Source organism: Nerophis ophidion, linkage group LG07 (genome assembly GCF_033978795.1).
Source record: "Nerophis ophidion isolate RoL-2023_Sa linkage group LG07, RoL_Noph_v1.0, whole genome shotgun sequence".
Lineage (NCBI taxonomy): Eukaryota > Metazoa > Chordata > Actinopteri > Syngnathiformes > Syngnathidae > Nerophis > Nerophis ophidion.
This window is the reverse complement of record NC_084617.1, coordinates 34932633-34953729: the sequence shown is the minus strand read 5'-3', so window position 1 is coordinate 34953729 and position 21097 is coordinate 34932633. Positions and strand designations below refer to the sequence as shown.

The 21097-nt window shown below is 41.7% G+C and overlaps 1 protein-coding gene across 2 annotated transcripts in view; it reads left to right on the top strand.

Annotated features, from left to right (window-relative positions):
* Window positions 1-20244, top strand: part of LOC133556294 (calmodulin-regulated spectrin-associated protein 1-B-like) — an 81770-nt gene extending 61526 nt beyond the window's left edge. For both annotated transcript variants that reach the window (XM_061906088.1, XM_061906087.1), the window contains exons 13-19: window positions 1241-3497; window positions 6462-6598; window positions 6672-6889; window positions 13921-14023; window positions 14103-14215; window positions 18880-18998; window positions 19066-20244. In XM_061906088.1, coding sequence (XP_061762072.1) covers window positions 1241-3497; window positions 6462-6598; window positions 6672-6889; window positions 13921-14023; window positions 14103-14215; window positions 18880-18998; window positions 19066-19362 — 3244 coding nt within the window. In that variant the 3' untranslated portion in view covers window positions 19363-20244. The remainder of the gene's footprint in view (window positions 1-1240; window positions 3498-6461; window positions 6599-6671; window positions 6890-13920; window positions 14024-14102; window positions 14216-18879; window positions 18999-19065) is intronic.
* Window positions 20245-21097: the final 853 nt, after the last annotated feature.

Below are 21097 nucleotides of genomic sequence, written 5' to 3'. Positions count from 1 at the left end.
CGACTACGACATCCTTGGAAGAACCCACATAAGGGCAAGGAAAACTCACACCCAGTGGGCAGGGAGAATTCACACCCAGTGGGACGCCAGTGACAATGCTGACTATGAGAAACCTTGGACAGGACCTCAAATGTGCCCCCCCGCCCCCAGTGAAACCCAACATCTAAGTTACATTTAAACCAATCTGGATGGCACCGGGAGCAAGTGGGTAAAGTGTCTTGCCCAAGGACACAACGGCAGTGACTAGAATGGTACCTGGAACCTACAAGTTGCTGGCACGGCCACTCTACCAACCGAGCTATACCGCCTATAACATTCCTTTTCCTCTTTGGTCCGGAAGACACGACATCCACAGTTTCCAAAAACAATTTGAAATGCAGAATCGTCAAACCACTTTTCCACTTTGCATCAGTTTATCTTAGATGTGCTCGGACCCAGCGAAGCTGGCAGTGTTTTTGGGTGTTGTTGATAAATGGCTTTCGCTTTTCATAGTAGAGTTTTAACTTGCACATACAGATGTAGTGGCGAACTGTAGTTACTGACAGTGGTTTTCTGAAGTGTTCCTGAGCTTATGTCGGGATATCCTTTACACACTGATGTTGCTTTTTGATGCAGTACCGCCAGAGAGATCCAAGGTCACGGGCATGCTGCTGACGTGCAGTGATTTCTACAGATTCTCTGAACCTTTTGATGATATTACGGACCATAGAGGGGGAAATCCCTAAATTGCTTGCAATAGTTTGTTGAGAAATGTATTTCTTAAACTTTTCGACAATTTGCTCAGGCATTTGTTGACAAAGTGGTGACCCTCGCCCCATCCTTGTTTGTAAATGACTGAGCATTTAATGGAAACTGCTTTTATACCCAATCATGGCACCCACCTGTTCCCAATTAGCCTGTTCACCCGTGGGATGTTCCAAATAAGTCTTTGATGAGCATTCATCAACTTTCTCACTCATTTTTGCCACTTGTGCCAGCTTTTTTTAAACATATTGCATGCATCAAATTCCAAGAGATATTTGCAAAAAAAAAATAGTTTCTCAGTGTGAACGTTAAATATATTGTCTTTGCAGTCTATTCAATTGAATATAAGTTGAAAAGGATTTGCAAATCATTGTATTCTCTTTTTATCAGTTACAAAATGTGACAAATTCACTGCTTTTGGGTTTTGTAAATCATCACGCTCAAAAAGCTAACAACCAAGAAGTTTGTGTCCTTATCTTACTCGTTTTTTCTCCAGACCAGTGTCCACACTGAGCCCCTTCATGTGCCAATCAGCCGCAGATAGCGACGCCGACGTTGCCTCTGGCGACAGTGTTAGCTTGGCCCGTTCAATAAGTAAAGACAGCCTAGCGTCCAACGTCATCAACGTCACGCCCAAGCACCTGACTTCTCTCCACCAGCCCTCGCTGGCTCAGATGCGCAGGGTTAATGGTCACAGTCTGTTGGGGAAAGTCAACCTAGACCATGAAGAAGAATCTTTGGTGGCAGTTGCTAGGATGGAGTCTGCCTCCATCGCAAAGCAGCATGATGGAAGCCAAGCGGCTGCCGGAGTAGAGCCTGAGTCAAAGTCCAAACTGGCACAGGAAGGGTTTTATCTGGAACCGCTAATGCCTGCTGTATTGAAACCAGCTAAAGAGAAGTCTGTGTGTCTAAACAAGGAGCAGGAGAGTGGAGAGGGGCCCTGTCCCCCAGGAAGAGGTGTCTTATGCCAAGGAGATGGATCTCCTTCTGTAGTTACTCGTAAAGCTCCCCTCGCCCTCAACCAAACCTTTACCTCTATGGATGAGGAGGCTATCGTGTTAGAGGAACCTCCCCAGGTTGAGGCTGGTTTTAGGCCCATTGCCACCAGCAGTGTGGACTCTTCATCGAAGGAGCCCGGTGGCGGCTTCTACCTCCATTCCGATTCTAAAGAGACAACACCTAGCCAAAGCCTTGAAGCAGACTTGGACGACCTGGATGAGGAAGACGAGGATTTGGATGAGGCTCTCACCACAAAAGACCTCGCTTGGCCCAGAAAAGGCTTTATTGAGGACAACGAGGAGGAATCGGCCAAACTCCAGGAGGACATGAATGTCAAAGAGCACGAGGACAAAGACATAAATGGCTGCAGTGGTCGCTCCAGCCCTTGCCTTAGCGCATACTCCCAGGCCAGCAGTGTGGCCAGCGGAAGTGTGCGCATGACCTCCTTCGCTGAGCGTAAAGCCCAGCAGCAGCGCTTCGGCAGCAACCATGACCTGCGCTCCAGTGCCTCCAGCTCACAAAGGACCACGCCGGATGGATCGGAGAGCAGTGGGCCATTGGGCTCTTCATGGAGGCTCAAAAGAGACCAGAGTCCCTCGTCGCCTTTGGGAGGTTGCAGTCGTGACGGTAGCGGCGGTACCAACGTTCTTGCATCCGAAATTATCCAGCTTCGTATGCAATTGGAGGAGAAGCGGCGTGCCATTGAGCATCAAAAGAAAAAGATGGAAGTTCTGTCAGCCCGGCAGAGGCAGAAGCTGGGTAAGGCTGCCTTCCTGCATATAGTGAAGAAAGGTGGTGGTAGGGGTGGTACATTGCCTAGTCCACTTAAAGCTGATCCTTCCAGAGATGAGCTCAAGGGAGAAAAAGTAACATCATCGGCTAAGGATGATATGTATGTTGATGCCCTGAGAGGGGACAAAGAAGTTGAGGGAACAACGCCCCCCGGTGCCTTAGAAGAAGACAAGAAGGGAAAAAATGGCAGCTACCCCCAAGAAGACGAGTTGGACCTCAATGAGTGCAACCGCACCATGGAGCTGCTGCATGAAGCCATTGGCAACATCCAGCAGCAGATGACGCAACTTTCCCTTCAGCAGGAGAAGATGATGAAGCAAAACATGCAGTCTCCTCCTGCTTCTACTCCTCAGTCCCTCACAACCGACAAAAACGCTGACCCCAAGGCCGGTTTTCACTACGTGGAACACCTCTCCAGCACCGGCTCCGTTTCAACGAGAAAACCACCTAAACTGAGCTCAGGCCGAAGTACCAGATCCAAACCGTCTGAGCTGAAAATAAGCAAGGAGCAAAGCCGACACAGCTCCAGGATCTTGACCCCCTCTCAGGGCGGAGCAGAGACACACTCACGGCAGGCAGCTGGGGGCAGGTCCCCCAAGAACGAGCAGCCCGACACTCACAGCCCAAGAAGCCCTGCAGTGGGAGAGATGATTGGCGGAGCAGGCTCTCAGAGTACTGCCTTTAGGCTTCACGACGAGGCTAACGTGCGACTACCGACCCGAGTGGACCTGACTGCTCTGCCTCCTCCAGAAGTGTCCTTTGATGGCTGCCTGTCCAGCACCCTGGGAGAGTCACAGCTCAACTCCTCAGACGGCTCAGGGAAAGAGAACCTAGCATCAGAGGAAGCGCAGCGCAGCAAAGCCCACTTGATCGAGGTGGATATGTCAGGGCTGAAGGACCCCGAAGAAGAGGAGGCTGAATGCGATGGAGGGCAGAAATCAGTCCTGGGCTTCTTCTTCAAGGTACATGACCAATTTCTTCATGGTACGTTTTCTCAACCACAGTTGGAGCTCTAGAATTTTATATCACCTCAGGTCATATTATTGTCACACAAACCTAGGGGAAAGGTTAGATTCATAATTAGGGCTTAATGTGCAGAGGTTTTATATTAACCACATTAAAATGTTGTTTGTAGGGATTTTATGATGGGATATAAAAAAAATTAACAAGTCAAGACGTGTATGTCATTAAAAATACTGTTTGATTTGAGCAAGCGGAAACATTTTGGTTGTCAGCCATGCATTTTGAAATGTAAATGTATTTTAGCCTTGTAACATGCATTGTACGTCACATTTTGCCTCAAAAGTATTTTTCAGTTTGTGGTCACACTTGGCAAATTACTTTTCAAAAGGGATTAATTATTGTTATTAACTTTTCCAGAAAAGTTATTGAATTACGAACAGACTTACTCGCTAATGTAATAAATTACTAGGGAAAGTAATTCATGTGTTACTTAAAAAAAATTTAATATCTGTCATATGCAGTTAATGGATGTATCATGAGAGCAGAGTGTGTGTTTTTAAAACGCGGTGCCTGTCGCTCAACGGCGACAGGCCGCATGCATGTGCATTGATTTGTTGTTCATTATTCGCCCTTAGTAGTAGTGTTTTTGTGTCTGTACTTACATGTTGTGCGTTGTTTGCTGTGTGATGTTGCCTCCTTTTTTAGTGTGGTGCTGGATGTTGCTTGCATTAGCAAACTTATTGAACGGTTTTGTCGACATACAACCACATCAGAAGTGGCGTGCCGCGTTACTTCAAACACATCGGTAACGTACATTTAAGTATTTTCTTTTTGGCTTCTGATTAGCTCAAAACGAAAGAAAACCCTCATAGGAAGGTTTTTCTACTGCTTTAGAATGTATTTTTTTGCTAAACATTGGTAAAGAGCATCTCTAGTTTTGTGTGCACACAAATATAATTTAATATAGACAATAATTGTCCTACCATGCTGTCAATCAATTAAAAAACAAAAAAAAAAATCAGGATTAATAACATTATGTCCGTAGTTAACTTGTATTTATTGTGGATACCAGTTTTTTTCCAACCTGAAATACATGTACCATAAACAGATCATTCATAACTTTTTAATACTATCAACATAGAACTGGACAACAGGGGCGCTAAAAAAAAGATCGATTTGCAATTCTTATCTATTCCAATTTTAAATTGAAACATAATTTTCCGGGTCATAGGTCATACATTAGCATCCAAGAGGAGCTTTTTGGACAGGTATTGAAGATGTTTCATCTTTTTTTCAAATTTTCACATTATATTGTGAAAACCGGTTTGAATCGAGGATAGATTCTGAATCTAAACGTCACCCCAGGAATCGGAATCAAATTGTGAGTTGTTGTAAGATGTTTGCTTGATGCAAATGTTTGTTTGTTAACCATTGTTTTTTTAAACATCTGAATACAAAATTAGAGATGGAACGTAAAAATAGTCAATATTTAGATGTTGTTGAACGTGCTCACTCCTACACACATAACCGAGTTTTATGTTAAAAAAAAATACAGTAAATAACCACAATGTACTTTATTGGCAGAATAAGTATGTTATATAGAGCCAAATTATTTCTATTTCAGTATTTAATATTTTTAGCTTCTTTTTTACTGTGTAAAAGTTTTTTTTTTTAATGCTGAAGAAAATAATTTGTGTTGGTTGTGTCACGTCTGGTTTATGTGAAGTCGTGCAAATTCACTTCCTGTTGTTATATTTCTTCAAGTAACAATCGATCTGTGTTAGAGAGCCCAGCCTGTTAGTTTAATCCACATAGTTGAGTAGCTTAGTTGTCAGAAAGTGGTGTGTTTTATACACGTTTACATTGGGAAACATTGTCTTTTAATAGAAGAAGATATTAACGTCTCTTGTTTTCATGATACCATTCAAGCTAGGTTGCGCTAGCTTGCTATTCCGGTAAATGAGCAGTGTCGGCGGTCCGTGACTTTATCAGTGTTATCAATTACAATACTAACCGTGGGAAGCTTTATCCCACATAATCATTATACTGTTTATTACACTCCTACACAAAATGAAAACAAACACTTTCTTACAGACATAATATCTGACACTTGCTTACCTCTTGTGACACAGACTGATTTTAAAAACAAACCTTCTATAATTAATAATTTTGTCAAGAGGAGTGGTCAAAGATTCAAGCTTGCCAGAAGTTTGTGGATGGCTACCAAAAGCGCTTTATTGCAGTGAAACATGCCAAGGGACATGTAAGCAAATATTAACATTGCTGTATGTATACTTTTATACTACACTCTGTCCGCCCTGAGATTGATAGTGAGTTCAAACCCCCGGTCGAGTCATACCAAAGACTATAAAAATGGAACCCATTGCTTCCCTGCTTGGCACTCAGCATCAAGGGTTGGAATTGGGGGTTAGATCACCATAAATTATTCCCAGGCGCGGCATCGCTGCTGCCCACTGCTCCCCTCACTTTCCAGGGGTTGATCAAGGAAATGGGTCAAATGCAGAGGACACATTTCACCATACCTAGTGTGTGTGAGACAGTCATTGGTACTTTAACTTAACTCTAACTTATCTTTTGACCCAGCAGATTTGCTCACATTTTCAGTAGACCCATAATAAATTCATAAAAGAACCAAACTTTATGAAAGTTTTTTTTGACCAACAAGTATATGATCCAATCACTCTATCACAAAAAAATATACTTGAAGAAATGATAGAGAGCTCAAGACAGCCATGTTCTTTACAAGTGTATGTAAACTTTTGACCACGACTGTAGCTACTGTTTGTCTGTTTCTGATCGCTATTTGTTCCCGCTTGTGCCTCATCAGCTGCATTTTAGCATGCCACGCTACGGGCTGAGGGTCACAAATTTGCATCAAATTGTTAGTATCATGATCAGCATCAAAGTTGTTTTAGTCGGTCACACGTGGTCTGTGTGTCCAGGACGAACAGAAAGCCGAGGACGAGCTTGCCAAGAAGAGAGCAGCGTTCCTGCTGAAGCAGCAGAAGAAAGCCGAGGAAGCTCGGCTGCGCAAACAGCAACTGGAAGCTGAATCTGAACTCAAGCGGGACGAGGCCAGGTATGTATTTGATACCATTGTTCACCAATACATACGTCACGTGTTCACGTTATATGTGCTTGATCAATACCAGGCAGAAGGCTGAGGAGGACCGCGTGCGTAAAGAGGAAGAGAAGACGCGGCGAGAGCTGATAAAGCAGCAGTACCTCCGCAGGAAGCAGCAGGAGATATTTGAGGAGCAAGGTCTTGTGAAGCCCAAGACACCCAAGCCCAAGCAGAAACACAGACCCAAGTCTGTCCTGAGAGAGGAGTCTTCCAGCGAGAACCACTCAAAGTGCTCTTCTTCCACACGTGAGATTGGCTCATATTTCCCCTCAGTGCCTTCCTCTTCTTCTCATGTCCTCGTAACATCTTGCCACCCAACACAAGTAGACACTGACCTCTGGTGGTGTGCACTCGGCCCCACACTAACCACATCTGAGCAGAGTTCCCTTTTAAAATGTTGCTTTATAAAGAAGTTAGGCAAAACATAGCACACTACTTGGCTGCATTCAGCAGGGGCGCTATGGAGTCAGTCTCCACTATAGTGGTGTAAAAACAAGGTATCAGCGGGGTCTTAAAAAGTAAAAAAAAGTGTTCAATAATTTGAATTCAAGGCCTTAAAATGTCTAAAATTCTCCTAAAAGGTCTTAAATAAGATTTTGAAAGGTCTTAAAAATATACTGACGTTACTTTTATTTAAAACATGCATAAACTTCTGTCTCTCTTTGAAATGTTTACATTTTTGAAGACGCTATAACGAGACGACACAAAGGAACTACCTGTGCTGACCGGTCAGAATTTATGGAACACTGTATGCTTTGTGTTGACAGTTTAGTTAGCATACCAAAAGCCCACAGCAAAGCCAAATGACTTGTATAAGATGGGTAAGTAAAAGTTCAACGAGTTGTGTCTCCTGTATGGTTGAAGGCGGTGGGAAGTGTTTGTAAACATGGCGTTGAAAGTGATTGGAATGATCTTGTAAAAGTCAAAAGTCCTGGATAAGTCCGTGTCAAAAGATACTGAAAGGCCACAAACACTTGCACAACTTTACAAAGATAAAGGTAACCACCCCCCAAAGGAGTGTTATGTGGGTTAAGTGGCGCCAATTGCCGAAGGAGATCGATATAAGATGTTTAGTTGTGAAATCATACTATTACATACAGTTTTCTCTGTGATAGTAGTGTACTCAGCAGTAAAACTTTAAAACATATTTCTCTTACATATTTTCTATTATTTGTTCCGATCATTTCAGGTCAGCTTCTCATGCCTAATCTTCAACTTTATACAGCAAGCAACATTAAAAGTGTTTTCACTCATCTTATTGAGGGCTGAGGAAAGCAATGGAGATTTGCCAATGTCATCTTGTCATGCCTAAATAACAACTAATCCTTGTGTGTTAGCAATATGTTTTCAAAAAAAGTCACACAAACCAGGTAGAAACAGCAGACACAAAATGAGCTGAGCATATTTGAATGTTCTCCACATGATTCACATCAAATTTGTGTTTGAGGCTTGCAAGCCATAATGGCCTTCCTTCTTTTTAGACAATCACTCTGTTTTTCGCTACTTTGTGCAGATACAGTAGTACTGTAGATGTTTTTATCGCTTTGCTACATTCTGACAGCCCAAAAAAACATTACAAAAGTTAATCATTTAGCTTTAGCAGAGATACTAACTGTCCCTTTCACAGACAATACTTTCCTCTACCATCGCTGATGTTGATGTTACATGAAAACACTTGATATCAAGCAACACTGCACCTTTTGCAAAAAAACACTTCTATGGCAAATCAGTTATGATGTTTGCTAATTTTTTTTTTCAATGAGTTTAGACTGGAGAACCTCCTGGTGTATTTAGTTAGTTTAACCATTTTGTTTTCCAATGCGAAAGAGCAGTGAATTAGTTAATATACTTACAATTCATTTTGGACCTCTGATTTTAATTTGTCGTTGTATTTTTTGTCTGTATGGATGTGAAATGGTCTTAAATTATTTTCAAGATGGTCTTAAAAAAAGTCCTAAATGTGACATGTTGAAACCGGCAGAAACTCTGTAATAACTAAAGTTCCTTGGGTGAATAATGGAAACTCACTACACCAGTAAGTTATAGCACTTTCATGGCGAGTATACTGACAGATATAAGAACTTTACTCTACTTTATATTAGAAATGGCAACAGTGACTTAGAAATTGCAACAATCACTTCGCTACATTCTGACAACTGAAAAAACATTGCCAAAGTTAACCATTTAGCTTTAACAGAGATGCTAACTGTCCCTTTCACAGACAATACTTTCCTCTACTATTGCTAGTGTTGATGAAAACACTTATTCTGATGCACACTGCACATTTTGCAAGAAAACACTTTCATGGCAAATCTGGAAATTGGCTGATACCATGTTAGCTAATATTTTTTTCAATTAGTTTACATTAGAGAAGCTCCTGGTGTATTTAGTTAGTTTAACCATTTTGTATTCCAATGGACCTCTGATTTTATTTTCCTTGTATTTTTTTGTCCATATGGATGTGAAATGGTCTTAAATTATTTTGAAGATGGTTTTAAAGTCTTAAATTTGACATATTGAAACCCACAGAGACCCTGTGTAAATGTTATGCTTGTTTTCACAGCGTATTTCTTGAAATAGAAAAGTGGTGACACTGTTAAATTTCAATGGCAGTGCTGCACATTTTTCACTGTATAATTTAAAGTGTTTTAAAGCATGTTACTGTAAATGAAAAGCAGTGTTACTGTTTTTTACGGTAAAATTCTGGTGGTTGAGTGGGCTTTTTTTTTCACAGCAAAATTTACGGTAGTTTTTACATTTTACTGTAAATGTAAAACTGGTACCACTGTTTTTACAGTAAAGTTTTGGTGACTGTGCTGCCAGCTTTTTTTTTTACTGTAAAATCTTGGTGTTTTCCATTGTATTACTGCAATCTGTAAAACTCTACCATGTTTTTACACTACAATTCTGTTGGCTATGCTGGCAGTTTTTTACCGTAAAATTTAAGGTGTGTTTTTTACAGCATCCCATTCATCCGTCCATTTTCTACCGCTTGTCCCTTTAGGGCAGTGGTTCTCAAACTTTTTTTGTCATACCCCACTTTGGACAAGGGGGAGTTTTCAAGCCCTACCTGCCCCAACAGAATGCTAATACCAAGCTTAACATTTTCAAATTTATTGAACATCAAGTAACATCAAGTTGTTTACATTCAAACTCAATAACATAAAATAACATCAAGTTCAATAATAAATAAAATAACTGTGCAGCTGTGGTATAACTTGCATCAAGTTCAATAATTAATAAAATAACTGTGCAGCTTTGGTATAACTTGCATCAAGTTCAATAATAAATAAAATAACTTGCATCAAGTTCAATAATAAATTAAATAAAAGTGTTATAACTTGCATCAAGTTAAATGGGTTGTACTTGTATAGCGCTTTTCTACCTTCAAGGTACTCAAAGCGCTTTGACATTACTTCCACATTTACCCATTCACACACACATTCACACACTGATGGAGGGAGCTGCCATGCAAGGCGCCAACCAGCACCCATCAGGAGCAAGGGTGAAGTTTCTTGCTCAGGACACAACGGACGTAACGAGGTTGGTACTAGGTGGGATTTGAACCAGGGACCCCCAGGTTGCGCACGGCCACTCTCCCACTGCGCCACGCCGTCCCTAGTTCAATAATAAATCAAATAAAAGTGTTATAAATTGCATCAAGTTCAATAATAAATCAAATAAAAGTGTTATAACTTGCATCAAGTTCAATAATAAATCAAATAACTTGCATAAAGTTCAATAATAAATCGAATAAAAGTGCCACTTTGCAATCTTTGCAAAAAAAAAAAAAAGGAGGAGCTATGCATTTGCAAATCCTCGCACAGTGACTCGCCATTCACAAAGCGGACGTATGCGATGAACAGGCAGTCTTTATTGCTGTCAGTATCTTCGTCCACTTGTAAAGCAAAACGACTTTCTTTTAATTTGTCTACGAGTTGTTCCTCAAGATCACTTGCAATGTCGCATATACGTCGCGCAACTGTGTCATTTGACAGTGGGACAGCTTTTAATTTTGCGGCGCTTGTCTCGTCAAGCATGACTGACATATCTATTGCAGCGGGGAGAATGAGCTGCTCAGCAATTGGGTGTGGTTTTTTTGCATTGTGCAATTCTGTATGCAACTCTATATGAAGCCATTTGAGCGTTACTGTTTACTGATGCAGCTTTTACCATGCGCTTCTCCTGTTGACGGTACTCTGCCAGTTTTCTTTGAAAGAAATCAACTGACTTATTGATGTGATTGGGGTGTGTGGTCTCGAGGTGTCTCTTTAATTTGTTGGGTTTCATGCTGTCTGCTGCTAGCGGTTTTTAGACGCAGAACACACAGGGGTCTCTCCTCTGCCCCCACCACCGCTGCCGTGAATCCAAGAGCAAGATACCCTTCATCATAATTTTTTTTCGGTTGGCATTTTGGTTGATTAGGCCCGTCAGATTTTTGTTTCTCTGCAGGCGCTGGCTCTGGCTCGACGACCTTTGAGGTGCGAGTCACAAATGTATCAATTTTGTGTAATTGTGGTCCATACATTAGCCTGCTACCCATCCGCGCGAAAGTTTGTTCCGCTTAGCCCCGCCCCCATTAGTTACTGTTATGTCTGTCAGACTTGTGCTCCTACCTAGAAATTTAAGGCCTACAGGAAAAATAAGTAGTTTACATTTATTTATATAGCGGATTTCACAGACAGAATCACAAAGTGATTTACAGTGCTTATAGAAAAAGAAAGCATAGTAAAAAAATATATATATAAGAATATAATTAAAAAAAAAAAAATTTAAGTGAAATTTTCTCCCGTTCCTCGCTCCCCACATGTCATGTCTCTATTCCCGACCTGTGGGGCGCGCCACACACTTTGAGAAACGCTGCTTTAGGGGGTCGTGTGGGGTGCTGGAGCCTATCTACTGTAAATAGAAAAGCGGTGCCATTGTTTTTATCGTAAATTCTGACTGCTGAGCTGTCATTTACTGTTAAATAAATCTATGCTTGTATTTCTGGAAATGGAAAAACGGTGCCACTGTTTCTTATGGTTAATTGTTGATGGCAGTGCTGCCAATTTTTTCACAGTATAATTTACAGTGTTTAAAGAATATGGAAGAATGGTATCACTGTTTATGGTAAAATCCTGGTGAATGTGCTGCCAGCTTTTTTACCATAAAATCTACGCTTTGCTTATGTGTTGTGTTACTGTAAATGGAAAAACGGTACTATTGTTAAAATTTAAGTATTTATTTTGACAAAAAAATGTTTGGGAGTGTATGATTACATAATATTTGTTATATTACTGCAGGGGAGCTACTTTTCAATGTACCAAGTGGGGGAATTATTCATATATATAATTTATCTTGATTTGTTTATAGAAGAGTGGTTAACGAGTTAAATGTGTTTATTGATCATACAAGCATGTTTAACATTCCTTTCTTTCATTAAACACAAGACTATAAGTTGGTATGATTGTGATGACTTGCATTGATTGGAATTTAGATAGTAGTGATGATAACGTCCACATTTTGAAATGGAGGAGAAAAAAAGTCCTCCTTTCTGTTAAATACCACATGAAAGTGTCCAGCTTCCATTTTTTATGCACTATACAAGAAATACCGTATTTTTCGGATTATAAGTCACTCCGGAGTATACGTCGCACCGGCCGAAAATGCATAATAAAAAGGCCAAAAATCATATACACGTCGCACTGGAGTATAAGTCGCATTTTTGGGGGAAATTTATTTGATCAAATCCAACACCAAGAATAGACATTTGGAAGGCATTTTAAAATAAATAAAGAATAGTGAACAACAGGCTGAATAAGTGTACATTATATGACACATAAATAACCAACTGAGAATGTGCCTGGTATGTTAACGTAACATATTATGGTAAGAGTCATTCAAAAAACTATGACGTATAGAACATGCTGTACGTTTACCAGACAATCTGTCACTTCTAATAAAAAAATCCGATGAAATCTTCTTCCTCGATGTCGCTTCTAAACAACTCTGCCAACTCCAAAGGTATGCGCCGCTTCCTCTTGTCGTTTTCTGCTGCATATTTCACTACGTCCAGCTTGTAATGGGGGACGGCGTGGCGAAGTTGGTAGAGTGGCTGTGACAGTAATCTGAGGGTTACTGGTTCAATGCCCACCTTCTACCAGCCTAGTCACGTCTGTTGTGTCCTTGCGCAAGACACTTCACCCTTACTCCTGATGGGTCCTGGTGAGGTCCATGGCAACTCCCGCCGTCAATGTGTGAATGGGCGAATGTGGAAATACTGTCAAAGCGCTATACAAGTACAACCCATTTATCATTTACCATGTAATCTGCAGTACATGATTTCCTTTTCGGTGCCATTTATGTTCATCCCTTCTCAGTTTTTATAAGTTACCGCCAACAATGAAATGATCCATTGTAATAGCTACGGCAGTAGCATATAGCAGTTAGCATTCCATGACCCACAATGCACTTCTGCCATGACCCTCCCCCGCCGAATTCTTATTGGTTGACGTGTATGTGACGATTGCTGACGTGTTTGACGATTGCTGACATTTTCTTCGTCTCTTCCGCGAATGAGATGAATAATATTATTTGATATTTTACTGTAGTGTGTAAGTAATTTCACACATAAGTTGCTCCGGAGTATATGTCGCACCTCCGGCCAAACTATGAAAAAAACTGTGACTTATAGTCCGAAAAATACGGTACATTGGTGGCAAACTACGTAGCTTGCTAGCTTTCTGAGACTCTTAAGAGCAGGCAGGATGGATCAGGGCTTTTATTGTGATGACAGGAACTGTGCGGTGGGTCTTAACATTTTTACGGGAGGTATGGTTGAAATAAAAAAAGTGTTTCTCGCCTTCTGTCGGTCATTTTTTTTAAATAATGATGTGGCAGCAGCCAGCATCATCTCACAAGACCCTTGGGTGCCATGAATGTCAATCAAGTGACGTCTTGGCGAAGATTGATTATCCATCATTTTTAGGTAATTTTTTGAATGCCTGGCTGGCGATGGACTTGCACACACTCCTCCATCCACTGGTATTCTGTGATCGACCTACTGGGCACCCCTGCATTAGCAGATAATGAAATTTAAAAGATATGCAATACATGTATTTTTAATGGATGCATTTAGTAAAAAAACAAAAAAAAGTGTTTTTTTACACGTTTTTGATGCATAATGTTTCCAGGCTTTTGCGGGACATATAAAAAAGATGTGTGGTCCCTCGGCTTTGAGTTTTGACACCTGCCTCTTCTAAATGAGTCCCTAAGCACTGCGTTTTCTTACACAGTGGACGATCTGAACACAGCCCAGTCAGGATCCAGTCTGTCGCTGGCCTCCGCCGCCACCAACGAAGCTGACAGCGTCAATTCGGGGGGGGCAGGTTCCCACCGGTAAGATGCGCTCCCCTTTATTTTAACACTGCTACGTTAATCTGAGCTGTAAAGCTACAATCCTTCTACTTGTCTTCAGCTGTGACTCTGTAGAGTCCTTTACAGGAAGTCGAAACCACAGTCGGGCGGCAGAGCGAGACTGGGACAACGGCTCCACCGCTTCTTCCATCGCGTCCATGGCTGAGTACACCGGTGAGTTGCTCCTCTGCCAGGCCACTTATTGTTCTGTTCTCCCCAGTAGAATTAGGACGTACACAGGAACACACGAGTACAAACTTTGTCCACTGAGACCCACACACACTGACAAATCTAAGAGTGCAGAGCCATATTGGTCGTTTCCCACTTAAAAAAAAAAAAAAAAATGTAAAATGCAATTTTGGTAAAGAGCCAAAACTGAACTGAGATGCCGAAGTGATTATTATTAGCTTAGGGGAGCAGCTCCACACTGTATGGCGAAACATAATTAGCTGTCAAAAATAAATACAATGCAGGGTTTCCCCCAGACTGCCTTTTTATGTGGCTGGGAGGTTGGTCATGGTCATGGTCATGATATCATCATGATCATTTTGACTGGCAATGATGCATATAGTTTCTTTAAAAAGGCTAAACAAATGTATATCTATATAAAAGTCTGTATTATGTATACAGTGTTCCCTTGTTTAACGCTGGGTTACGTTCCAAAAAATACCAGTTTTAAGTGAAATTTGTGTAATAGTACTTTTATTTATTTATTTTTTTCCGTTTTTCATGTGTTTTCGTTCATTATATATTTTAGTTTACACTGTTTTTTTTTTCATAAACAGAATGTTTTTATTTTCTGTGCATGTTTTTTCGTTTACAGGTTGTTTTTTTATGGGGGGTTTTTTCCGTTTACAGTTGTGTACAATATATGTTTTTACGTTTCTTATGTTTTAAGTTTTTAAATCCCTAACCACACACTTTGACTTTTCTCAGACAGGAATGAACATTTTCTCACATTTATTTCGTTTAAACACTCTCAAAGTTCAAACCTTTGTGGATTTAAAAAAAATAAGTACAGTACACCATTGTATTAAAGAATTAACCAATGATCAGAACGTGTTTTATTTTTTGACCTATTAATAAGCCTGTGTTTTATCATAAAGCATTTCCATCATTTTCATACCGTACCAGAGTCACACCATCTTTTGGGCCTTAAATCCTGCGCTTTTGGCTTGGTCCTGCATTACAGAGCTGCGAGAGGGCATTTGTTTCCAAAATAAGTCTGTCTCATCCATATTAGAAATGTGTTCAGGATTATATCCCCCACCACAATATACACTCTGTACTGTACAGGACACTTGGCATAAAGAAGATTGATTGGCAATGGTCTACAGTCCAATAGCCAATCAGGACGCAGAACACAATGCACATTCATACGCTGTTAAAAAAAAAAATCATGCGACACTAAGAAATTACACACAAAAAAATCTGTGTAACCACAGGCATGCGTAAAGTGAACCGTGTTGTAGTGAGGGAACACTGTATTTAAATACAAATCAGTTGTTAGTTATTTGAAATAACATATTTTTTCTTATATTCTCTCATTTTTAATCATTGCTGTTGACTGTAAAAGACTGCACTATATTCTGCCCTCGCTGGATGTAGGAATTTAGTTTGCCAAATATATAAACAGTCTTTTCAATTACAGGTGAAAAAATAACCTGAGGTGGATTTTTTATATTTTCCACAATGGAGTCACTACGTAAAGTACATTATCTACACAGATGAAGTGCACACATGTAGGAATCACATAGAATAATAATACAGTTTAGAATCAACAGACAAAAGCAGTACAATTATACGGGATGAAGGTTGGCCCTAATGCCTCTGGCTTAATGCTAACATACAATGGACCAGCTCATTGACAGAAAGAAAAACAATCATTCACCCTCACATTCATACATGTGTACAATTTACACCAGGGGTCTCAAACTCAATTCAGCGCAGGAGCCAAACAGGAGAAAATCTATTTTGAAGTGGTGAAATCATGGTGTAATAACTTAAAAATAAAGACAACTGCAGATTGTATTTTTTGTTTAAAGATAGACCAAGTAAATGTTTTTTTTACACTTACATGTTGAGGTTAATAGTACCGTATTTTCTGGACCATAGGGCGCACCGGATTATAAGGCACACTGCCTATGAGTGGGTCTATTCAGGTCTTTTTTTCATACAAAAGGAGCACCGGATTATAAGGTGCATTAAAGGAGTCATATTATTATGGGGTTTTTTTCAAAATATAAAAGACTTGCTTGTGGTCTACGTAATATGTAATGGTAGTTATTGGGTCAAAATGTTGCGTAGATGATGCAGATCTTCAAGTCACTTTCTGACACGCCGTTTTGTGGGCTGTCTCATTTACATAGCTCACCTTGGACAGCGTCTTCTCCCCGTCATCTTTGTTGTAGCGGTGTAGCGTGCAAGGACGGGAGTGGAAGAAGTGTCAAAAGACGGAGCTAGCTTTTTTAATGACATTCAGACTTTACTTCAATTAATAATGGAGCAGCATCTCCTCATATGTGGCTCACTAGTGCAACAACAACGCCCAAAATGTGTCCCGACCAGAATCCTCCAATAACTAAAGTTCCTTGGGTGAATAATGTAAACTCACTACACTGGTATGTTTTAGTACTTTCATGGGGAGTTTAATGACAGATATAAGTAAAAAACTTTACACTACTTTATATTAGAAATGGCAACACTGAAGGGTGAATATCACATAACAAGAAGATAGAGAAAAAGAAGAAGTTTATCGACTACGTAGTCGGCACGGACTACAAAGGTGGAGGTGCACAATTTTTCGGGACTTATGCAGATCCAAAATACACATCAGCGTGTACCAGAAGCTAAGAAAAAATGCTATTGCATAATATTGTGAAACAAAACACCAGATAATGTCTTACCTTATACACACACCATAATAATACTCCTGTGTTGAAGCACAGTACAATCCATCAAGCGGTGTGGCTTCATAGCTTACCAAAGTCCTACTAAAACATTTCGATAGATTTTTGAGCGCCGTGTGTAATGTTCTATATTTTTAATGGAAGATATAAATTGTTGGTGATTACTTGAGTCATATTGCAGTCTACAGGTACCACTGATGTGTGACTGCCATCTACTGGTCATACTTACCAGTTCTCCATGTACCAAATAAAATTACTTCAAAGTCGGTAAGCACAACCAAAAATATTCTAAGACATGCACCTGGGGATAGGTTGATTGGCAACATTAAATTGGCCCTAGTGTTTGAATGTGAGTGTGAATGTTGTCTGTCTATCTGTGTTGGCCCTGCGATGAGGTAGCGACTTGTCCAGGGTGTACCCCGCCTTCCGCCCGATTGTAGCTGAGATAGGCGCCAGCCCCCCCTGCGACCCCAAAAGGGAATAAGCGGTAGAAAATGGATGGATGGATTCTGTACTTCAGGTGCAGGTTATAAGGCGCATTGTAGTGTTTTGAGAAAGTGAAAGGATTTTAAGTGTGCTTTATAGTCCGAAAAATATGGTAAATAATAGACAAGGTTACAGTATTTCCAGTTATACAATATGTTACTTTAACTTGGTTTTATGTAAATAAAATGTTTTCATCCACCCATCTTCTTTTGCTTTTTTGAGTTTGGGCTGGGGGCAGCAGCCTAAGCAGATAAGCCAAGACTTCTCTCTCCCCAGCTACTTAATAATAATAATAATGGATTAGATTTATATCACGCTTTTATATTGTTAGATACTCAAAGCGCTCACAGAGAAGTGGGAACCCATCATTCATTCACACCTGGTGGTGGTAAGCTACATCAGTAGCCACAGCTGCCCTGGGGTAGACTGACGGAAGCGTGGCTGCCAGTTTGCGCCTACGGCCCCTCCGACCACCACCAATCATTCATTCATTCATCATTCATTCACCATTGTGAGCGGCACCGGGGGCAAGGGTGAAGTGTCCTGCCCAAGGACACAACGGCAGCGATTTGAATGTCAATAGGTGGGAAGCGAACCTGCAACCCTCAGGTTTCTGGCACGGCTGCTCTACTCACTACGTCATACCGCTTTGTTCCAGCTCCTCCCCAGGGGATCCCAAGGCTTCTCGGGTCTTCCCCGTGGCCTCCTACCCATCTTAACGCTTGGGGGGGCATCCTCACCAGATGCCTGAACCACCTCATCTGGCTACTCCATGTGGAGGAGCAGCAGCTTTACTCTGACTTTTATTTAGTTGCGGCAGTGCGCCACAATCAATTTAATGCAGTGTCAGCATTAATCGCAATGGCGCTCACATGCTTTTCGTCTGTACAAAGATGTTGAAGATATTCTATGAGTCGGTGGTGGCGGGCGCTTTCTTGCATGCCGTGTCTTGCTTGGGCAGCGGGCTGAGAGTGAGGGATGCAAACAGACTGGACAAGTTGGTTGAGAAGGGCAGTAACGTGGTGGGAGTGGAGCTGGACTCTCTGGCGGTGGTGTCAGAGAGAAGAAGTCTAGCAAAACTCCTCGCCATAATGGACAACACCTCCCACCCACTACACTCTGACTTTGTGGAGAGAATGAGCACGTTCAGTGGAAGGCTCAGACTCCCGAAATGCAACACGGAACGACACATTAGGTCCTTCATACCGACAGCCATCAGACTGTATAATGCATATGTTCCTTTTTGACTGCACTTAAATGTAGAATATATTTATAATATTCATATATTATATAAAATAAATGTTATATATTATTTATTATTATTATTGTCTATTGTGAGCGAACTGTGGTTGCTGAATTTCCCCCAGGGATCAATAAAGTACTTTCTATTCTATTCTATTCCACGTGAAATCCCTCAATAGTGTTATCTGTCTTCTTCTCCAGGCCCGAAGCTGTTCAAGGAGCCAAGTGCCAAATCAAACAAGCCAATCATCCACAACGCCATCTCACACTGCTGTCTGGCAGGCAAAGTCAACGAGCCGCAGAAGAACCAGATTCTTGAGGTCAGTTGCCTTCCCCCTCTTCCGAGTCCTGCTTCCGCCTCGGTGACCAAGGGTCTTTCCCCCTCAGGAGCTGGAGAAGTGCGAGTCCAATCACATGATGATCCTGTTCCGCGACGGCGGCTGCCAGTTCCGGGCGCTCTACTCCTACTTCCCGGACACGGAAGAGATCCACAAGCTGACGGGCACGGGGCCCAAAAGCATCAGCAAGAAGATGATAGACAAGCTGTACAAGTACAGCTCGGACCGCAAGCAATTCACCGTTATCCCCGCCAAGACTGTGTCGGTCAGCGTGGACGCGCTGACCATCCACAACCACCTGTGGCAAACCAAGAGGGGCGCGGCAGCCAAGAAAGGAGCAAAATAGCCCCGCCTCCTCCTGACCTCCCAATCATACGCCACCATCTTGCTTTGTCTACCCCAAATTTCCCACCGCCATGCACGGCTGTGCGTGCATGCGGGTGGCCGTGGCCCCCTGGTGGCAGGCGTTTTACACTACGTATTAGTCGGACTGACGTGGTATGGATGGTCATGTGACCTGAACAAAAGACGTGATCAAACACAATCTCTTACTGCGCAAAAAAAAGACTGCTGCTTTGTTTTTGCTGACATCAGCATCTGGATACATGATCACATGGGGGTACTTCCTGTCCAATCGCCTTGCAAAGTGCCCACTGGTTGTGTAGCGCTGGGCGTAAAGCCTAAGGAAGACACGGACGCCGGTCATTTTAACCATTTTTATTTATCCAAACATCCCTTTTTTTCTCAGGGGTGTCTAACAAGGGAGATGTGTTTTGGTTTTGTTTGGGATTTGAAATGTGCGTTTTTGTCATCACAACAGAGATTCTCTGATGTTTAGAGCGTAGTTGTGGCCACAAAGACAGAACAATGGTGCACACACACACACACACACACACACACACACACGCGTCATGCAATGTAACCACCGAGCGCCGCCATTAAACAACATTCCTCTTAAGGTTTGACACGCACTGCCATGTTGGTCTGGTCTGTCTCTCAAAGTGCTTCTTCACCCCCCTGTTGGCCTCCTTGACAAAGCACCTGTATCACACCTGCACTTTACTAGCGAGGCCCGGGTCTCATACTACTGCAAAAAAGATTGTAAGGGCATTGCTCACCATTTTGTTACACCTTTAGTTTCACCCCCGCCTTTTGAGCTCATGTCATCTATTTATTTTCATACGCGTTTGCAAGTGAATAAAAGTCACATTTTTATTTTTATTCTTTACTCTCATGGCTTGTTTCTGTTCATTTGCTTTTTTTTGCACACATGCCTTTTTTTGCATGGCAGCTCTCCGGCACCCCTAGTGGTTGTTTTGTCTTGCAAGCTTCTGGACGGGTCAGCTAGAACAGCCTCCTGTCGCCATGGTTACCGCTGCTCTGCCATGACAACTATTTTTTTGATTTACAGGTAATCACAACACAAAATCACTTAGATCAGGGCCCAACTTTTACACTACACTTTAAATATCCATCCATTTTCTACCGCTTGTCCCTTTCAGGGTCGCGGGGCGGGCTGGAACCTATCCCAGCTGCATTCCGGTGGAAGGCAGGGAACACCCTGGACAAGTCGTCACCTCATCGCAGGGCCAACACAGACAAGACAGACAACATTTACACTCACATTCACACACTAGGGACAATTTAGTGTTGCCAATCAACCTATCCCCAGGTGCATTTCTTTGGAGGTTGGAGGAAGCTGGAGTACCCGGAGGGAACCCACGCATTCACGGGGAGAACATGCAAACTCCACACAGAAAGATCACCTTTCCACCACTTGTAGCAGTAATGACAATATCAAACAAACATGTCTGGAGCTAAAGTCATTGAGAAGGTGCTTCAGCACAAAAAATATGACTAAAGTGGTAAATCTGCCTTTCCATTTTGACACTTTAAGAAACATGTCATCAAGTTAGAATTTATTTTTAGCACTGAGTAATTATGTAAATGGGGATGGGGGTGGCGGAGGTGTATAGAGTTAGGGCTGCATTGGATTCTGGGTATTTGTTCTGTTTGTGTTACTGTGCGGATGTTCTCCCAAAATGTTTGTCAGTCTTTGGTGTGGGTTCACAGTGTGGCAC